This window comes from Gavia stellata, chromosome 4 (genome assembly GCF_030936135.1).
Source record: "Gavia stellata isolate bGavSte3 chromosome 4, bGavSte3.hap2, whole genome shotgun sequence".
NCBI classification, from domain to species: Eukaryota; Metazoa; Chordata; class Aves; order Gaviiformes; family Gaviidae; genus Gavia; species Gavia stellata.
In genome coordinates, this window is record NC_082597.1 from 4,056,581 (window position 1) to 4,073,951 (window position 17,371).

At 49.8% G+C, this 17,371-nt stretch overlaps 1 protein-coding gene across 1 annotated transcript in view; it reads left to right on the forward strand.

Annotated features, from left to right (window-relative positions):
* Positions 1-10,279: 10,279 nt before the first annotated feature.
* PODXL (podocalyxin like) overlaps positions 10,280-17,371 on the forward strand; it is a 46,616-nt gene continuing 39,524 nt past the window's right edge. Inside the window, exon 1 of the mRNA XM_059816941.1 lies at positions 10,280-10,325. Coding sequence (XP_059672924.1) covers positions 10,286-10,325 — 40 coding nt within the window. The 5' untranslated portion in view covers positions 10,280-10,285. The remainder of the gene's footprint in view (positions 10,326-17,371) is intronic.

Sequence of the window (17,371 nt, forward strand, 5' to 3'; positions counted from 1 at the left end):
TTTCTTTACTGAGATACTGGTGAAGCACTGGAACAGGCTGCCCAGGGAGGTGGTGGAGTCACCATCACTGGAGGTGTTCAAAAAACGTGTAGATGTGGCACTGCGGGACATGGTTTAATGGGCATGGTGGTGTTGGGTTGATGGTTGGACTTGATGATCTTACAGGTCTTTTTCAACCTTGGTGATTCTGTGATTCTGTGATTCTGTATTGCTGATGTGGGCACCTGCACAGACCTGCAGGAATGGTGAGGGACTGGCTGGATTGAGATTTCCCCTGTTATCCTCACCTCGTTTCCCCTTTTCCCCACCACACACCTTCTTGCAAATGCCCCTGGCAGAGTAGGTAGCTCTTCAGCTCTGTGCAGGGCAACCATCAGAGGCGAGGGTCGGGGAGTGAGGCTGTGCTCCTGTAGTTCCACTCCGCCTGTATTTGTCAGTAGCAAAGGGACAGGGACACAGGGAGGTACAGAGTTAGGTTGGGTTGCATTACAATGCAGGAGTGAAGGGAAGGAGAACAGGCCAAAAAAGTGCTGTTAACTGCGTTAGTCTTCTTTTCCTGAGCCGGGCTTGGCAGCCCCTGGGAGAGGTGCTGGGTACCTGGATGTTCAGCAGTGTCATGTGTCTGGAAGACAGTGCACCTGAAGAAGTTGCTTCCAGAAGAAGATGATATATGGGGTGTCTTGGTGCAAGTAGTCTTTGAAGGATTTTGCATGTCACACAGGGTCTGGTCTCAGCAGAAAGACTCCTGACTACAGCAGTATCAAGGCACAATCAGTCCCTCTTTTCTCTCATAAGCAACCAAAATTCAGTGAACCCCTAGCTATCTGTTGCAGTGAATTCTTTTGCAACTAGAGAGCTAGAGAGCTTCAGCTCTCTTCTAGTGCAGAGGTAAGTATTGTGGCCAGATGTTGTGATGCAAGCAGGAATTTTCCTGTCTCCTCTGCACTTGTCCAGCAGGGAAATACAGGACTTGTATTTCCATCCTTATCAATCTTTTGGTGATGCTGCATTCACCTAAGACAGACTTAATTTCTCAGAAAGACACTGCTCCAGCCAGGAGTCACCAGCTACTGTTAGGATTCATGCCAAGGAGTGAGCCATCATGTCTTACTGATGCAGTTTAGCTTTGTTGTCCATTAAATATGGCAAATAAAAATGAAATGTGCTGTGGTTTGTACTTATCTTTCTTAGGTTGCAGGGATTTAAGGGGGTTCTTTGTGCAACCGATGTCCTTCTGTAATTCCCATTACTGCTGATGAGAATGACGCTTTTCCACTAACTGGATGAAAGTCCCTTAAATTATCTACACTAAAACATGGGAGTAGGGAAATAAAAGGGAGGCAGTGTTTCAATTACCTTCCAGTTTGTTTTTATTCTTGTCTTTAAATACAGGAGAGCTCCATAGAAAATATAAAATAAAAACCCCACTATTAAGCAAGAAGAAGAGCAAATTAGTTTATCTGTACAAACCTTTAGTTCTTGGAAATAATAACATTTATTATAGATACTGCATGTTCTTTCTGTAGATCTCAAAACCTTTCATTGATGCAGTTCACTACTGCCTTGTTATATCTTATTGAGATGCAGGATGCAATTTACAGCTTGTATGGGGAAACTGAGGCACTGGAAGAGAAAAACACATGTTAAAAACTAAACCAACATCAGAATTAGAAATGAGACTTAGGAGTGGGATTCACCTAATCTGGCTGCAGTAAGTGACTCACTGGCCTAGCTTGACTTCCCACCGAAGAAGTGAATTCCACTTACAAAAAGTGTATTTCTCCCACAAGAAAATGCCAGTGTAAAGATGGGAGGTGCTGGGGATGCAGGATTTACACCAGCTCTGCCATGTTGATGTCCCAGAGAGGAGTTTTTGGGGAGGAAGGAAGCCAACTGTGGCGATTCATATCTCAGCAACCCGCAGTTTGGACCTGGCATAAGGGGAACTGCTCACAAGATGAGCTGAAAGCATCAATGGGAGAGTCAACATTGGAGTAGGGGAGGGAGCATGAGATTTTTGATGGCACTGAAGTAGGTGGAGGGGTCAACCACGATTCTGGGACATGAGGTTTCCATTTGACCCCCTCTTTACTCTTTATTTTTCCATCATATCTGAAAAAGCACAAGGGGAAGTGGGAGGACGTGCCCTGAAACTCCTGCAATCCAGGACAGGACGAGAGAGACAAGCAAATAGGACTTGCCCAAGGCTACCTGACTCAACCTGACCATTAACCCTCCTGTCCTGACTCCCAGCTCACTGCAACACCCAGCACCCCAACAAAGCCCTAACCACGTCCTAAATCCACCATGCTACCAATGGATGCTTCATGGAAGGGGGCCCACAAAGAAAAATCACGTACAACAAGCTCTCCCCCATCCCTTTCCTCTCTCTAGGCTTCGAACGGTTCGCCTCATCTCTAATAATTCAATGAGCTTTGTTATGACAGGGCAATGCAGTTAATGGAGAGTGAAATTGAAGAAGAATGTGTGGAAGTTGCAGCTTTTATCTCTAAAACAAATAGTGAATTCCTAGGGGCGACTGCAGCCCTGAACAATGATCCAGGCTGCTGGACCTTTGCAGGTTGCCCTGGTAACTCCCAGGCTGTTTCAGGGCAAATCCTTGTCAAAGAGGGAAGAGAAGGCAGCAAAGCCTATGGGAAGAGATTCTGAGTTGGCGTTTGGAGAGCAGCATGCACCCAAGTGGGAGGCATGAGAGATATTTCTGTTGGAGGGACACGCTGCACTCAACGACAAGGCCCAAAGGATCATCTTGGAAAATTCCCACTGAATCCAGGAGACTGGGACCCCAAGGAGTTCCCCTGCTCCATCCAGAAGGAAATAACACTGGTCCATTGTCCAGCAAAAGGGAGCAACCCACCCCAAATCTATTTTAGACGTCTCCTTCTGGTCCTTTCCAGCCCACAGACCTCTGCAGGACTTTGCGGGGAGGATGAACAGAAGGTGCTTTGGAGTGATACAACTCTCCACTCACTCTGGGCTTGAAAAAAGAGATGCCTATTTAGCTGGAGATATGCAGAGCGACAGGTTTCCACTAGTGCCTATTTCTAGCAGCGGAAAATGTGTCTAGCTGCTTGCCTGTCCCTCCTAAAGGACTGTTTGTTTTTCTTTCCTGCATCCCTTCCCCTTCCCTTTTAATACAAACAATTAGGTGAGCTCTGTATGAAGGACAACGCAAGACAGAAGCAATGTGAAACTTCCAGATGTATCTATGAGTACTCCTTAACCCCAACGGGGAGAGTTTTGCCCCTCCACATTGCCCTTTCCAAAGCACCTGCCATACAACACCCATTAATATCCAATGTTGCAGCTCCGTATCTCCTCTCTGGGAACACACTTTTTGCCATGAAGACATCTCCAGTACCTGAGATGCCTCCAGGCACCTATGTCTAATCCATCCCAGCCCCACCACATCAATAGTTGAACCAGGGCTGCCGTGCAGCCTGCAGGGCAGGGGAGAAAGGTGACCATTTGGATGGAGTTCATCAAAATAGTTTCGCTTCTCCCACAAAGCCATGGAGATGTGCGGGCAGGGCTCAGTGCCTTCCAAGTGCAGAGGGGGCCCTGCCCTGGGAGGCAGCCGGGTTTTATCTCCTTGTACCAGGCTTACTGAAGGGTTTGGAAAGGATTCAAGGAGGAGGCACTAAGCCAATGCAGTTACGTGATCTGGTGTGCAACACGGGCTTCTGCTGATATTAGGTTGGTTCTTGAGCCATCTGAAAGCAGCACTTCTCCGTGCACTGCGTGTGGGGCTCAGCCCCAGATTCAGGTGCCTGATAAAGTCTTCTGCAGCCATCTGAGGTGCCCTAGGTGGTCTGAGACATCCCCCTGGGGCTGGTGGACGTGACATGGGACAGGTGAGACAACTGTGCACCCCTGGACTGGCAAGCAGGGGCTGGGCAGGACCCCTTGCCAAGCAGGATACCTATTTTTAGGCAATTGAATTGAACCCCAAGTCAAGGCAGTGAGTGGGGTTTAGACAGCGATTCAGCGCATCTGATGTCTTTGTGTCCTTCAGGCGGATAATTTCTCTCCAGGCTCTTTGGAGATCAGGATTCAGTCGCTTAAACAGAGGCTTAAACAAAGGCTGTGGGGTGTTGCACACTGTGGTGTAATGCCAGCTGGACCAGGGCTGTTGACCCAGAGGGCTTGGGTTTCACAGAAGCCTTGTGCAGCCCCATGAAGACATCTCTAGCACCTGAGATGCCTCCAGGAACCTATGATTAAGCAAATACACAGTACCCTCCTTTTCCAGTGATGATAATGGCAGTTCCAACACCATCTCAAATGGAGTTACAACTACCCTGGAGACACAGACACACAAATGTAGGTGTCTCGGTCAGGACCCAAATCCACCCACAGACGGGTACGTGTGTGCATCTGTGTGTGGTTGAGATGGTGACTGACCTCCTGGAGAACGTGCGTTGCAGGAGGGTTAGCAACATGCTGAAAATGAGGTTTCTCGCTTCTTCTCTTAAAAAATTAAACTCAAGAGAATCAGAAGTTATACCTGTCTGAGCAGCCAAGTCCAAAGCAGAGCGAAGGAACAGAAGTCCTTCAGTACAGGATCATAGTTGAGATCGGGAGATTATTTCAGAGCTGAGGGCTGAACCCAGATTTTATAAGTCTTTGTCTAATACCTCAATTCCAAAAGGATTTTTGCCTCTTCACTCGCAGGACTTTGGGAAACTGCAGCTGGCACGGAGAGACATATGCTGGACTGTTCTTAGCTTTCGCAAGTCAATTCCTGCTCCCGAGGCAAGCTGCATTTCGGTTCCTCCTGCTAGGTCAGATGCAGGCTAAGGAACAGACCCCCACATGACACTTCTGACTCCCCAACTTCTGAAATACATGGAAATCTCCTCCATTTCCCATCCTGTGCACACCACAGACTTTCTCCCTGTTCTTTTCTCATGAACAGCCTCTTCACTTTGGGTCTAGCTGCAAGCTTCACTCCATCAGTGGTCCCATTTCCTTGAGGCTATCTGTCAGGCAGACATCAGACCATAGGTATTTTTGTCTCTTGCTGAAAGGAGCGTAGTTTGCTGCAGGTTTTTTTCCTTTCCTTCCTGAAATAGCCACTGGTGATCATGACCCCAGGATCCCACGTGCTGTTGTTCACGCTGTTACTCATGCCAGAGGTATCAGCCCCATGCGCTGCCGTTCGTCTTCCCATCTTAACCCGGAAATTTTAATTCCAAACATTATTACTTTGTGCCCCTTCGCACAAGGAAGATAGGTGATGACATTCAATAAAATTGGATTACTGGCAAGTTAAATGATCCTAAGCTGGATCTCAGCCCGAGAATTTTCATGCTGCGTAGGCTTTCCTCGGTCATTTTCTGTGAAAAGAGGTAAATACTGCAAGGATGCCTGGAGACATCAGTCAAATGTTATGACGAATCTGAACACAGCTGAGAAGGAATTACATGGTACATAGAAGAAAAAGCTTTCTTTGGGAATTTAGCCCAGTGCTGTGAGGCACAAGAGCATCTCCTACCTTACGTTTTCTTTTCCTTTGTCCAGTTTACTTTTAAATGGCAGAAGAAATGGGGTTTCCATAGCCTTTGGGGAACCATGAAAGCCTCTTACGGTTTCCCCAACAAAGAAATCTTGTGTCATGTGAAGTCTTCCTCCTCCTGAGACAGTTTCATCCCAGCTGAGTAACATACCTTAAAACCACTGGCTCCCTGTCCTGCTCTTTCACAATCTTAGATAAATATTTAGCTGGGACACAAAGAACTAGGTGTACGTGAGTCTGTGTGTGTTATCACATCAATATCAAGCTTAAAAAAGACACCTGACTGACTTAAGCCTGTGAGATTCTAAATAATAATGTCAATAATAAATTTTAGAGTCAATTCTTATCTTTTTCACTCTCCAAAGGGTTTCTCTGCATCTCTAAGGCATGCCTTTTCATGTTCGGAGTTGAAAGCAAAAGCCTTTACATAATTTCCTGACCCCATGATGCCAGTATTTAGGAAAACCTCCAGAGCTGGGACACTCGTGATAAAGCTCCCAATTAGCAATGTTGCATGTCTTTGGTTGCAAAAGACGGTTTACCTGTTTCTATGAAATGCTGCTGCCTTTTTGACACCCCTAGAAGCACCCAGTTTCCCACATTAGGGCTTTTTCCGAGCTATTCCCCCAGCTGATGGTTAGGCATCGGAGCGGGATATGCTTTAACAGACATCCAGCTTTTGAAGCAGCTATGCTAAATATCCCTTTCTCTTTTCCTTCAGCTGCTCATGATTCATAGTCTTGATCTGACACCCTCTTAGTAATTATCCCCTTTGCGGCAGAGACGAGAGGCAGATCCCGAGCCGACGCAAGTGGGCAGGCGCCTATACCCTGCAAAGCAGCAGAAATAGTGCGAGTCCTTTCTGCTACCCCCTTGGAAAAGGAGGTTTAACACCATGTTTCTGGATGAAGCTGTTTTCCCAAGAAGCGGAGGACGTGCCGTTATTGTAGCCACCATGGTAATTGCCAGCAGCCAAGGCTTGCATCAAGGGAGGAGCTGCATGGCCGTGCAGCGGGAAGCAGTCAGAGGAGGTCGGAGACCCTCTGGAGATGGCCCTGCTGCGTGGGAAGCAATACCCAGCACAGATTGCAGAGCCGTTATAATTTGAGTATCCAGTGATGACCGTAAAACCCCCGGAGGAAGCTTTCTGCACAGCATCCACCCTCCCCCTGCGGTGGCTGCACCCTCCTCCTTGTCTCTTAAGGCAAAAGGAGGTCCAACAGGCATGCTGAGAGCAGGACCCTGCTGAGAACTGGCAAAACTCCCTGCGTAAGTGGCAGAGTGCCTGTTCTGATAATTTAAGAGAAATCCTACAGCCCAGATGAGCAATCTAAACAGGCTTATGCATCAAATGCTCAGGAGGTGAGGTTCCCTCCTCCCTCCACAAGGCCAAAGGACCAGCACAGCCCAGACCTGCTGATGAGACCAGCCAGATGGATTTCTTCTCCCCTTAACTCTCATTGCAGCACAAACCCACCGGCCTTGGAAGCCAGCCTGATTTTTAAGCAGATTTCAGGCCATTCTGTTTTCCTTAGGTCTATTTTAGTTGCTGCCAAGGGAGCTCTGCTCTTGTCTGTTCTTGCCACAGCCCTCACCTGCTATGGACACCCAACACACTTTGGGGGAGCCCCAGTCTCCCAGGAACTGTTACCCCAAAGCAATGTGCCGCGGGATATTTTTGCAGTGTATTACAGGTGCTGGTGCAGCGAACAGAGAGTTCGAGGAGCTCAGCATCACTTTCCTCCTCCTCTCTATCCCAGGGCCACTGTCACTGTACTGATGCGGCTCAGGTTTTTCCCTAAGCTGTCCTGACTCGGCAGCTAACATGGAAATACGCTGATTGGGAGAGTGTGTGTGGGGGGGGAAATGTGATCTGTTATTAAAAATATTCTGCAGGGAGGGAAGGAACGGCCTCTCTAATACTGGCAAGATTAATAATGTGCATCGACACATTCATTCATATATTGCAACTCCAGTTTCATGGCTTTTAGGTACTGTGTAATGCAGAGTTGTAGCAAGAGGAGGTAAGGCTGGGCTGAGGGACACGGAAAGTCTCGCTGCACTGACCCAGAAGCTAAATCAGGACGAGAAACCTTTTCTGGGGATGACACAAAGCAGGTAGGGAGGGCTGAATGAGCTAACCCAAGCTTCTCCTCAAGTCTTCTCAAGGTGACCTTGCAACAAGAAGAAAGTTCAGCTTTAACTGAAGGCATCAAGAAAACCAAATTTGAAGAGTCATTTTTGAAGTGAAGGTTATTTTTACCACGTCTGGGTCCAGGCTGGGAAGGTTCTTGGTTCAGCTGGATCTGCCAGTCCAAGGGGGAGGATTGGGTGCAAAGCTCTGAGCTTATTTTTAGTCTCTTCCTAGCTGCAGTGAACGCTCCTTGCCTGAACTCTAGATAAAAAAATTTCCAGTGCCTTTCCCGCTTGCCACAAAAAATGCAAAGATTTGATAATAATTTTGTTCTTAGTACTTTGGGCATGTTGCTTTCTTCGAGACACTCTCAAACTGGTGCAAACCTTTCTTAGAAAACATCTTATGCAAATGTGCATCAACTTATTTAAATACTATTTGAAAGTGTAGCTTAGTTTCGGAGGGTGTGCTGGGGTAATGTGTGGGTCCGAAGCTTGGTGTGAGCTCCGTGCCCGGCCTCTAAATCTAGGAATGACCACAGCTGCCGCAGAGGTGGGGTGCTGCCCCCCACCAAGGCAATGACCCCCGCAGCAAGCCCCCACACTGTGCATGCCCTGGGTCTTTGCCATCTCCTGCTCCAGGGACTTCCCATGGATCTGGGGAATTTTGTACCATCGGAGCATAGACAGTGGAGGGGGTGTACCTGCAGAGAGCAATCTCAAATTAACCCCCACCTCCAGATAAGAACCCCAAATCAAGCCCCAGCCATGGTGAGAATCCCGAATCAACCCCTATCTAGATGAAAATCACCAAGTAACCCCCACCCAGATGGGAATCCAAAATCAAGCCCCCATCCAGATGAAAATCCCAAATCCACCCCCAAATGCCTACCCTGATAAAAATCCCAAATTTCCCCCATGTAGATGGGAATTCCAAACTGACGCCCAAGTCCCCATCCAGATGAAAACGCCAAATCCACCCCCCCAAACCTCCATCCTGACAAAAACTACAAATCCCCTCCAAGCCCCCATCCTGATGAACACCCCAAATCCCCCCAACATGCAGGTAGAAATCCTATCCCCCCTCAAGCTCCCACCCCAATGAAAACCTAAAATCCAACTCCAAACCCAGTGAAGCCCCCAAATCCCCCCCAAGCCCCTAACTCCAACAACCCCCCCCAAATCCCCCCATGCAGGGCGGAATCCCACCACCCCTGAAGTCCCCATCTCGATGAAAACCCCAAATCCACCACCAAACCCAACGAAACCCCCAAATCCCCCCATGCAGTTGAGAACCCCAAACCCATCCCAACGAAAACCCCAAATCCTCCCCACCTCCCCAGTTCAAATGAAACCCCCAAATACCCCCTTCATGCAGGTGGGAACCCCAAATACCCCCGAAACATCCCACCCTGATGAAACCCCCAAATCCCCCTCATCCAGATGGGAACCCCAAATACCCCCCCAAGTCCCTATCCCGACGAAACCCCCAAATATCCCCCATCCAGATGGGAACCCCAAATACACCCCCCCCCAAGTCCCCATTCCGATGAAACCCCCAAATCCCTCCCATCCAGATGGGAACCCCAAATCCCCCCCCAGGTACCCATCCCGATGAAACCCCCAAATGCCCCCCATCCAGATGGGAACACCAAATACCCTCCCCAGGTCCCCATCCCTATGAAACCCCCAAACGCTCCCCATCCAGATGGGAACACCAAATACCCCCCCCCAGGTCCCCATCCCGACGAAAAACCCAAATTCCCCCCCATCCAGATGGGAACCCCAAATCACCCCCCAGGTCCCCATCCTGATGAAACCCCCAAATGCCCCCCATCCAGATGGGAACCCCAAATGCTCCCCATCCAGATGGGAATCCCAAATACCACCCCCAGGTCCCCATCGGAACCCCAAATACCCCCCCCAGGTCCCCATCCCGATGAGATCCCCAAACACTCCCCATCCAGATGGGGACCCCAAATACCCCCCCTAAGTCCCCATCCCAACAAAACCCCCAAATGCCCCTCATCCAGATGGGAACCTCAAATACCCCCCACCAAGTCCCCATCCCGATGAAACCCCCAAATCTCCCCCATCCAGATAGGAACACCAAATCCCCCCCCAAGTCCCCATCCCAATGAAACCCCCAAATGCTCCCCATCCAGATAGGGACCCCAAATACCCCCCCAAGTCCCCATCCCAACAAAACCCCCAAATGCCCCCCATCCAGATGGGAACTCCAAATCCCCCCCCCCACCCCGGTCCCCATCCTGACGAAACCCCCAAATGCCCCTCATCCAGATAGGAACCCCAAATCCCCGCCCAGGTCCCCATCCCGACGAAACCCCCCAATCCCCCCCGCAGGTCTCCCCCCCCCCCCAAGAGCCACTCTCCATCCCCAGCCCCCCCCCAGGTCTCCCCCCTCCGAGCCGGGGGGGCGGGGGGGCGGGCCGGGGCCGCGCTGCCCCTCCCCCGGCGGCGGGAGAAAGCGGGGCGGGGGGGGACGGACGAGCGGGGCCGGGGCCGGGGCCGGGGGAGGGCAGCGGCCGCCCGCCCGCCCCGCCGGGGAGAGAGCGCCGGGAGCCGCGGCGGGGACGGCCGCGCCGAGGCACCATGCGGGCACCGCTGCTGCTGCCGCTGCTGCTGCTGCTCGGTAAGTGCCACCTCCCCGCGCCCCCCACGCCTCTCCCCCCTCAGCTGCCCCGCTTTTTGCCCTCGCCTTGCTTTCCCCCCCGTCCCAAGCATCCCTCGCCTTTTCCCTTCCCCTCCTTTTTCCCTTTACTCTCGGCTAGTTCGAAGCAAATCAGGCAGAAAGGCGGAAAATAAACGGGGGGATGCCGAGTGCCCACCCGCTTTCTGGCTTCTTAACCCTCATATTTAGAAACTAAGCCCATCAAACCGTCCGCGGCAGCTCAACTTGGGGCGCAAGAGCCGCAGTGCTTGTTTCTTTACGCAACGCTATGAGCTAAACACGCCGCTTCTTCACTCCCTCATCCAGCTTCGCAAAGCCCCCGGTCAGGGGTTCGGGCTCTTGGGAGACCGATGTGCAAAGCACTGAGCCTCGCACCCCTCTTTTGGGGTCCCGTCGAGCGAGGGGCGACCTTCGGTTGGGTTCGGTAGGGCCGCTCTTGCAATGGTCCAGCGCGCCTGGTGCTGCACGCATCGAACGTGAGCCTTCGCCCTTGGTTGGTGGAGGTGGAGTGGGAAAAGAAGGGGGAAAAAAGCTGGTGGGAGACACCAATTCCCTGATGGAAGTTGATGATGGGGTTGCAGAAAGGATAAACTTCTGGAGACCCTTTGCTGTGGGGCAGCTGTGGACCCGTGCGGGATGGGGGCTGCATCCCGCTGGGGAGGTTTGGGAGTGGGAGTGGAAACGGTGCCTCAGGTCCTGCCATAGTGCTGGGGTTAAGGGTGCTGTGGAAAAGGTTGTGGGTGATGCAGCAGGAGGTCTGGCTCTTCAGTAGGGTGTTCCGTGGGAGAGATGGCCATAAACCGCACCGAAAAGTAGCAGGGAAAGGAAATGCACTGATTATTTTAAAAGTGAATAAAGGCAGGGAGGAGGGGGGTATTTCTCCCCTGTATTCAGGGAAGATGAGGAATGGGGAAAATAAAATAAAATGAAATAAAATAAAATAATCTAAAATAAAATAAAATAAAATACAAATAAAATAAAACAAAACAAAACAGAACAAAACAAAACAAAACGAATTAGGAGAAGGTGAAAACTTGCTCTGGGTCATGTCTCCCAGCAGAGCCTCTGCTGAGCTGAATGTGCTTTTATTCAAGGTAACAAAAGCTGGGGGACGCTCCGGAGGTAAAAGCACAAGTGGAGGCAGGGCTCTGGAGGGTTTAACTGCGGGGTGAATTCACGGCGGTCCGGCTGAAGCCTCTGCCTGACGGGTTTCCTCCTGCTCCTCTGGGCACCAGGGCTTGGTGGGCCAGCAAGTGGAAGCCCCCATCTCCCCCTGACACTGACATGGGCTTTAAAATAGCCCATTAAATCTCAAGAAGCCTCAGCCTCATTAATATTGGCATAAAGCAAGAGCTGTTAATGCAATTTTTCTTGTGGCGGTCAGAATTCAGCTGAGTTTAGCTGACTTTGCCTTCTCAGAAGGTTTTGTTCTGTTTTTCAGAACAGAGGGATAAATATGCTGGGATTGGTACGAAACAGGCTTTTAGCGGGAGGATGGTGGGGGGACCTGTTTCTACAGCACTCTCAAGTGATCCTATTACATTTTTCTCAGAAATTATTTGATTAAATCCTTCAAAACAGTGTTTTCTGCCATTAGTGCTGCTCTTAAGTTTTGAAATAAGCTCCTTAGAGGTGCTTTTATGTTGCTCCCTGAGTATTGGCACCAGGATTTTCTTTCTTAGGGGCCAAAATAGGCATCCTTCCTTGCTGGATGTTTGGGCTTGGGGTCCCAGCAGCGCTTACCTCTAAGACTGGTACCTCCTGCAATCATTTGAGCTACTCAAAGCCTAAAATGCATCTCCCTCCCCCCCCGCCCCCTTAAAATGGGAAGATGTTGGGTTTGTAAATGAAACTGTAAGATTTTTGGTGCCTTAAAAAATAGTAATTGGGATGGAGCGTATATGGTTTGCTGTTTAAATTGGATGTGAAATGGGCAGGTGAGCAAGGAGTTGGGATTTCGGAGCGTGGTTTTGGGTGTCATGAGGAAGAAGGTGAGAACATCGTGTGTGGGGCAGAGCAGAATCGAGCCCAAAGCCGCTTAAGTTTTTAAAAGCAGCTATTTTGAGTACGGCTATTTCACTAGCAATACTGGCTTTCAGGTTCGTATCATCCCAGACCCCTGATGCTGCAGAGATCCCCCCTAATTTCCCCTGCTGTAAATCAGAATAAAATCAGCCTCAGACAAGGCACAGCCAGTGTGTACAAGAGATGCAGCGAACGTGACATGGGGCAAAAAACATCTTTAAATTCAACCAACCTGCGCGGGGCTCAGAGTTCCCCATTACAGCCTGTTCACAGGACAGTTGATTTTATTTATTCTTTCCCCATATTAGATCTTCTATCCCACAGGGGGTACGATAGCAAAATTGCATCAGGAAGAGAAAAACAATACTTTTTATCCTCAGAGGATTAAAAAGAGCCACAGCTCAAACCTGTCCTGGGGGCAAAAAAGGCAGGAAGGGGTTTTACCGGAGACCAACCCTTTGCCTGGCTCAAAGCAAACCAAAGATTGATGGGTTTTAAACCCTTGTTGCCAAAACACCCCTTTTCATGCCCAAAGCTGCGCCGGCTCCCTGGTACTGGGAGTTCATGTTTGTCCAAGACAGGCTGTCAAAGATGGGGATTTTTTAAAATCCGTTTGATCCATTGAATACTAATCTTAACACGGGAAGGAGAAGGCAATTGGGGCCGTGTCTACAGGAGGGGAAAAAAATTGTTAACCAGAGAGTTTTAAAATCAGCACTGAGGCGGAGCGTGTCTTCTTCTTATATATTTGCTGTCAGAGGAACTTCGATAAGGTTTTTGCAACCTTTTTGCAAGCCATTTTAGCGGTGCAATGCTTTTGATTCTGCGGTGTCAAAGCAGATACAGTAACAAGGCTCTGTGAGTCTGTTTAGGAGGCTTAATTAAAGAGTTGTTTGTAAAGCACTTGAAGATCTTTGGATGAAAGGAGCTGGAACCGTGCAGTACACTGATTTAATTCCAGAGAGTTGCTTTAAAGGTTTATGACGAGGAGGCTGGTGATCATTCACGTTGGCGGTGATGGGAGACTGGCTGGAAATACCTGCTCTCAGCATTTGCAGGGGGGCTGAGGTTGCTCTTTGCTTATTATTTGCCCTATAAATCACGCATTTGCTTTCCCCATCTGCACTCTCTAAAATCACAGAATCACAGAATCACTAAGGTTGGAAAAGACCTGTAAGATCATCAAGTCCAACCATTAAAAAAAAAAACAAACAAACAACAAACAAACAAACATCCCACACACCCACAAAAAAACCAAAACCACCCACAAACCACAAAACACACCACAACCAACACCAAAACAACCCACCCACACCACACAGCACCATGCCCATCAAGCCACATCCCACAGTGCCACATCCACACGCTCCTTGAATACCTAAAAAGATGTAAGTCTGCCGACACAAGCTCTGGGGTGTTTTGGGGCTCAGGCCACGGGGCTGGTGGAGGTTATTTATAGCCCGCGAGGACCCCTCAGGCTGTGCAATAGCCCCTGTGTTGTTCTGGGTGTTCCATCGCTATACGACAGCAGAGAGGAGCTGTTTGGGTTTAGGTGCAGGACCGCATCCATCCCACCTGCTCGCATCTGCCCTGAATTTTGCCCCCTTCTCCATGACGCTGGACTGGGTGGCCCCTTTTCCCAGTCCCCAAGGATCTGGGTGGCCCCTTTTCCCAGTCCCCAAGGATCCACCGCAGCACCCAGAGCCCCTTGATGCTCTGCGGGGCTGGGGAGGATGGGGCGAGTGGGGCTTTATCCTTACAGGGTGGTGCCCTGGGGAAGCGAGATCCCCCCATAACACCCATCTGAGCTGCTCTGTGCTACAGGAGGCTCAAACCCCAAGCCCAGGTGCCTTCAGTAGCTACATCTCCAGGTGGTCCAAGCAGTAGCAGGACCAAGCACGTAACAAACAACCCACCCATGGGTGCGCAGAAATTCCTCCCTCCCAGCTGCTGAGCTGATGGGGAGCGACATACAGGCAGAAACGTGCAGGTTGGGAGCCTGAGTATCCGCCTCACCTTCAGTCCTGCTCCCAGCCCGACAGCACGCTTGCATGACAAGACGACCACCCTCAGGTCTGCTGAAAGCAGAACATCACGGGAGGGTTTGAACTTTGCAGGAATCTGGGTGGCCCGGTTTGGTCCATTCCCCATGTGCAGGCATGTGAAATCTCGCAAACCCTCCGAAGCGTTTTCACATGCTTCTGCCAACTTCCTCATCGAAAGCCTGTTTACGTGCACAGCTTCTTCCATAACTGGCCAATCTCCACCTAAGGATGTTGTTTCTGAATTCTTGCAATGCCTGCCCTTTCCTTCACAGAGAGCTCCTGACCAAACCTTGCTTTTTTTTTTATTCTAACGATGCACACAGTCATCTGGCATTTGTTGTTCTCCAGCTACCTGCACTCCGTTCACCGCAACCCCCAGGGCTTCGCCGAATAGTCCACGTTGCAGAGAGCAGTGCCTTTGGTTTTGGGATTGCCAAGCAAATCCATCGAGTCTTTCTTTCTCTTGCAGCTTGTGAGACAACCAGGTTCGAGCCAGATTCTGCATGGGGGTCTTGCAGATCCTACTGCATGGTGGGGTTTGGGGATGCACCACCCATCTCCCCAGAAACCCTTTCCGTGTGCCATAGGGGCTTAACCAAAAAAAAGAATCCCTGTCTTTTCCCCGAACTGCCTGGTGTGATGGTGTCCCACACCCCAGGGTGAGGTGCTTTCTCCTGTTGCTTCTTTGTTATTTGGGAGGGATGGGGACAGTTCATCTGAGCTTCATCAGGTTTTAACAGCTGTAATTGCATATTTATCTGTTGTAGCGCTGGGCTGAATCCTCGTGCTGTTTTGCTTTGGAGGTCCTTGAGGAATACGTAGATCCACTTAAAACTGGGTAGAGGCATGAGATGTGCTCTGCCCATATCACAACTCCAGTTTTGAGGTGGCTAAGCATCGGGACTAGCCTATATCCCAAAACACATTACTTTTAAGCTAAACAGCCCTGTCTGAGAAGGTAGACAGAGCTGGGGAGAAAAAGATGATCTGCCTTGTTACTGTACAAAAATCATACATGATCTGCTATGGTCTGAAGAGCTGTTTAAAGGACTGGCTGTGCTGCAGTTTCTCTCTCTGTTTTGCATGTGTCTGCTTAGACTACGTGCTGTTTGGTGGAGATACCATGCGGTGAGTGTTTAGGGATGGGGAGATGCTCTCAGCTGGGTCTCCGTGGCTGCTGCAGTACAAACAAATCAGTTTGTACCAGAAGTCCTGGTGAGTAGGGGGCTGCAATGCAACAACGGCTTTCCATGGCCAGAAGCAACCTCACGATGCTGCAAGGGGAGAAGTCACAAGTCACATTTAGAGGGCTTTTATCATGACACCTAGTAAATCTGGAGCTTGACCCTGTGCTGTGATTCAGGAGGAGTTGCTGACTTTGCACTGCTCGTTTCTACCCCTTTACAATGTGACCACCTGGGACCATGCTGACACAATGGTATTTTTCTTCTAGCTAAACTTCCAGGTGATGGGTATCAGTGTCCTCACCTCCTTCCAACAACCAAGGGAGAGGGACAGGTTCCTTCGAGGATGACTTAGCCTGCTTCAGGTTAGCTGCTGGCTTTGAATGGCAAATAGTGCTAGAAATAGCGAGTGCCTGGGGGAGTCTTGGAAAATGCCGATAGTAACATTACTGCCTTCTGGGAATGCAAAGCTCTGTGGTGGGTTATTTGGGGTGACCTTCTTGGGGGTTGCATGCACATATTGACTTGACTTGAGCCATAGCGTGTCTCAGAGTCAGCCTTCAGTACTGAATATTGCTGAAAGCCATTGGGAACCGGCAAATGCCTGGGTGCCCTACCAACCCTAAAGAGAAAAAACCCCTCTCTCCTTCAAGAGATGGAGTGAAGTTTCTCCAAACCCCAAAGGCACCAATATCCTCCATTGATCATCTGCTTATTGGGTCCCAAGTCTCCTCACTGAAGTTTTTCTCATCACTAAATGTGGCTGCTTTGCAAATGTTTGCATATTTGCAGCTCACGCTTCTCTGCGTGTTGCAGGCACCTTTTCTGTCCCGTAAATAACATCCGTCTCATGGCTTGCTTGGCCGCCGGCCAGGAGCACTCCGCAGACGCCGGTGACAGTTTGGTGACAAAGTATTGCAAGGAGTCAGGGAGAATGCAAACGACTTATTAAAATTAACTGAGTGTAACACCTTGATGCCCAGCATAGAGCAGAAGAGGTAACGAAGGAGAATGAGCCTTTATTTTGGGCGACGGGAGTTCAGCGCTGCTGAAGCACCTGCTTTTAGATGTGCATCCACAATAAACTGGCTGCGGGAAGGCAACATGCCAGGTTGAGATTTGGCTTTCAGCATGGCTCAACTTGTGCGTAATGTCCAAGGTCCCGCGTCTCGGTGTAGTGCTGGGGCTGGGCGGCAGCGGAAAGGGAATGGGCCCCGGTTTGGGCAAGCTGGGATGAGCTGCCTTGCGGAGGAAGGGAAAACTGGGACTCCTGGTGTTGCCAGCTCTTCTGCAGTTGTGGGCAAGTTGCTTTTTCCTCCCACTGAAAGACCCAAGGTAATGCCGTGTAGGTTCAGATACTTAACCAAGGTGTTTAAGGTTGGAGCTGAGTTGCCTTTGAATCTAGCTGCTGTAAGTGGAGAGAGAGAGGGGCATCTTCTGGAGGCAATTCAGATGTGTCTTGGGATGATTTGGCCACTAGAGATGCTTGTGTCCATACGTGCTCCCCAACAGGGTCTGATGTTACATCAAGGATCTGCCCCTGGAAACCCTTATGTTGCACAACAGTATCTGTATTTGCTTAAAAATGTAAAAAAATGTGGGTTTCAGGATTTGGAAGAACTTCTTGGTGGTGAGTCAGGAGTACACCCTAAAGACTGCAAAATGGAAAGGCGGATGAGAAGAACACAGTCTTTGGGTTTAAAAACCAAGTCTGTGTTTGCAGCCACGTGCGGGACAGATGCCTTAGAAATAG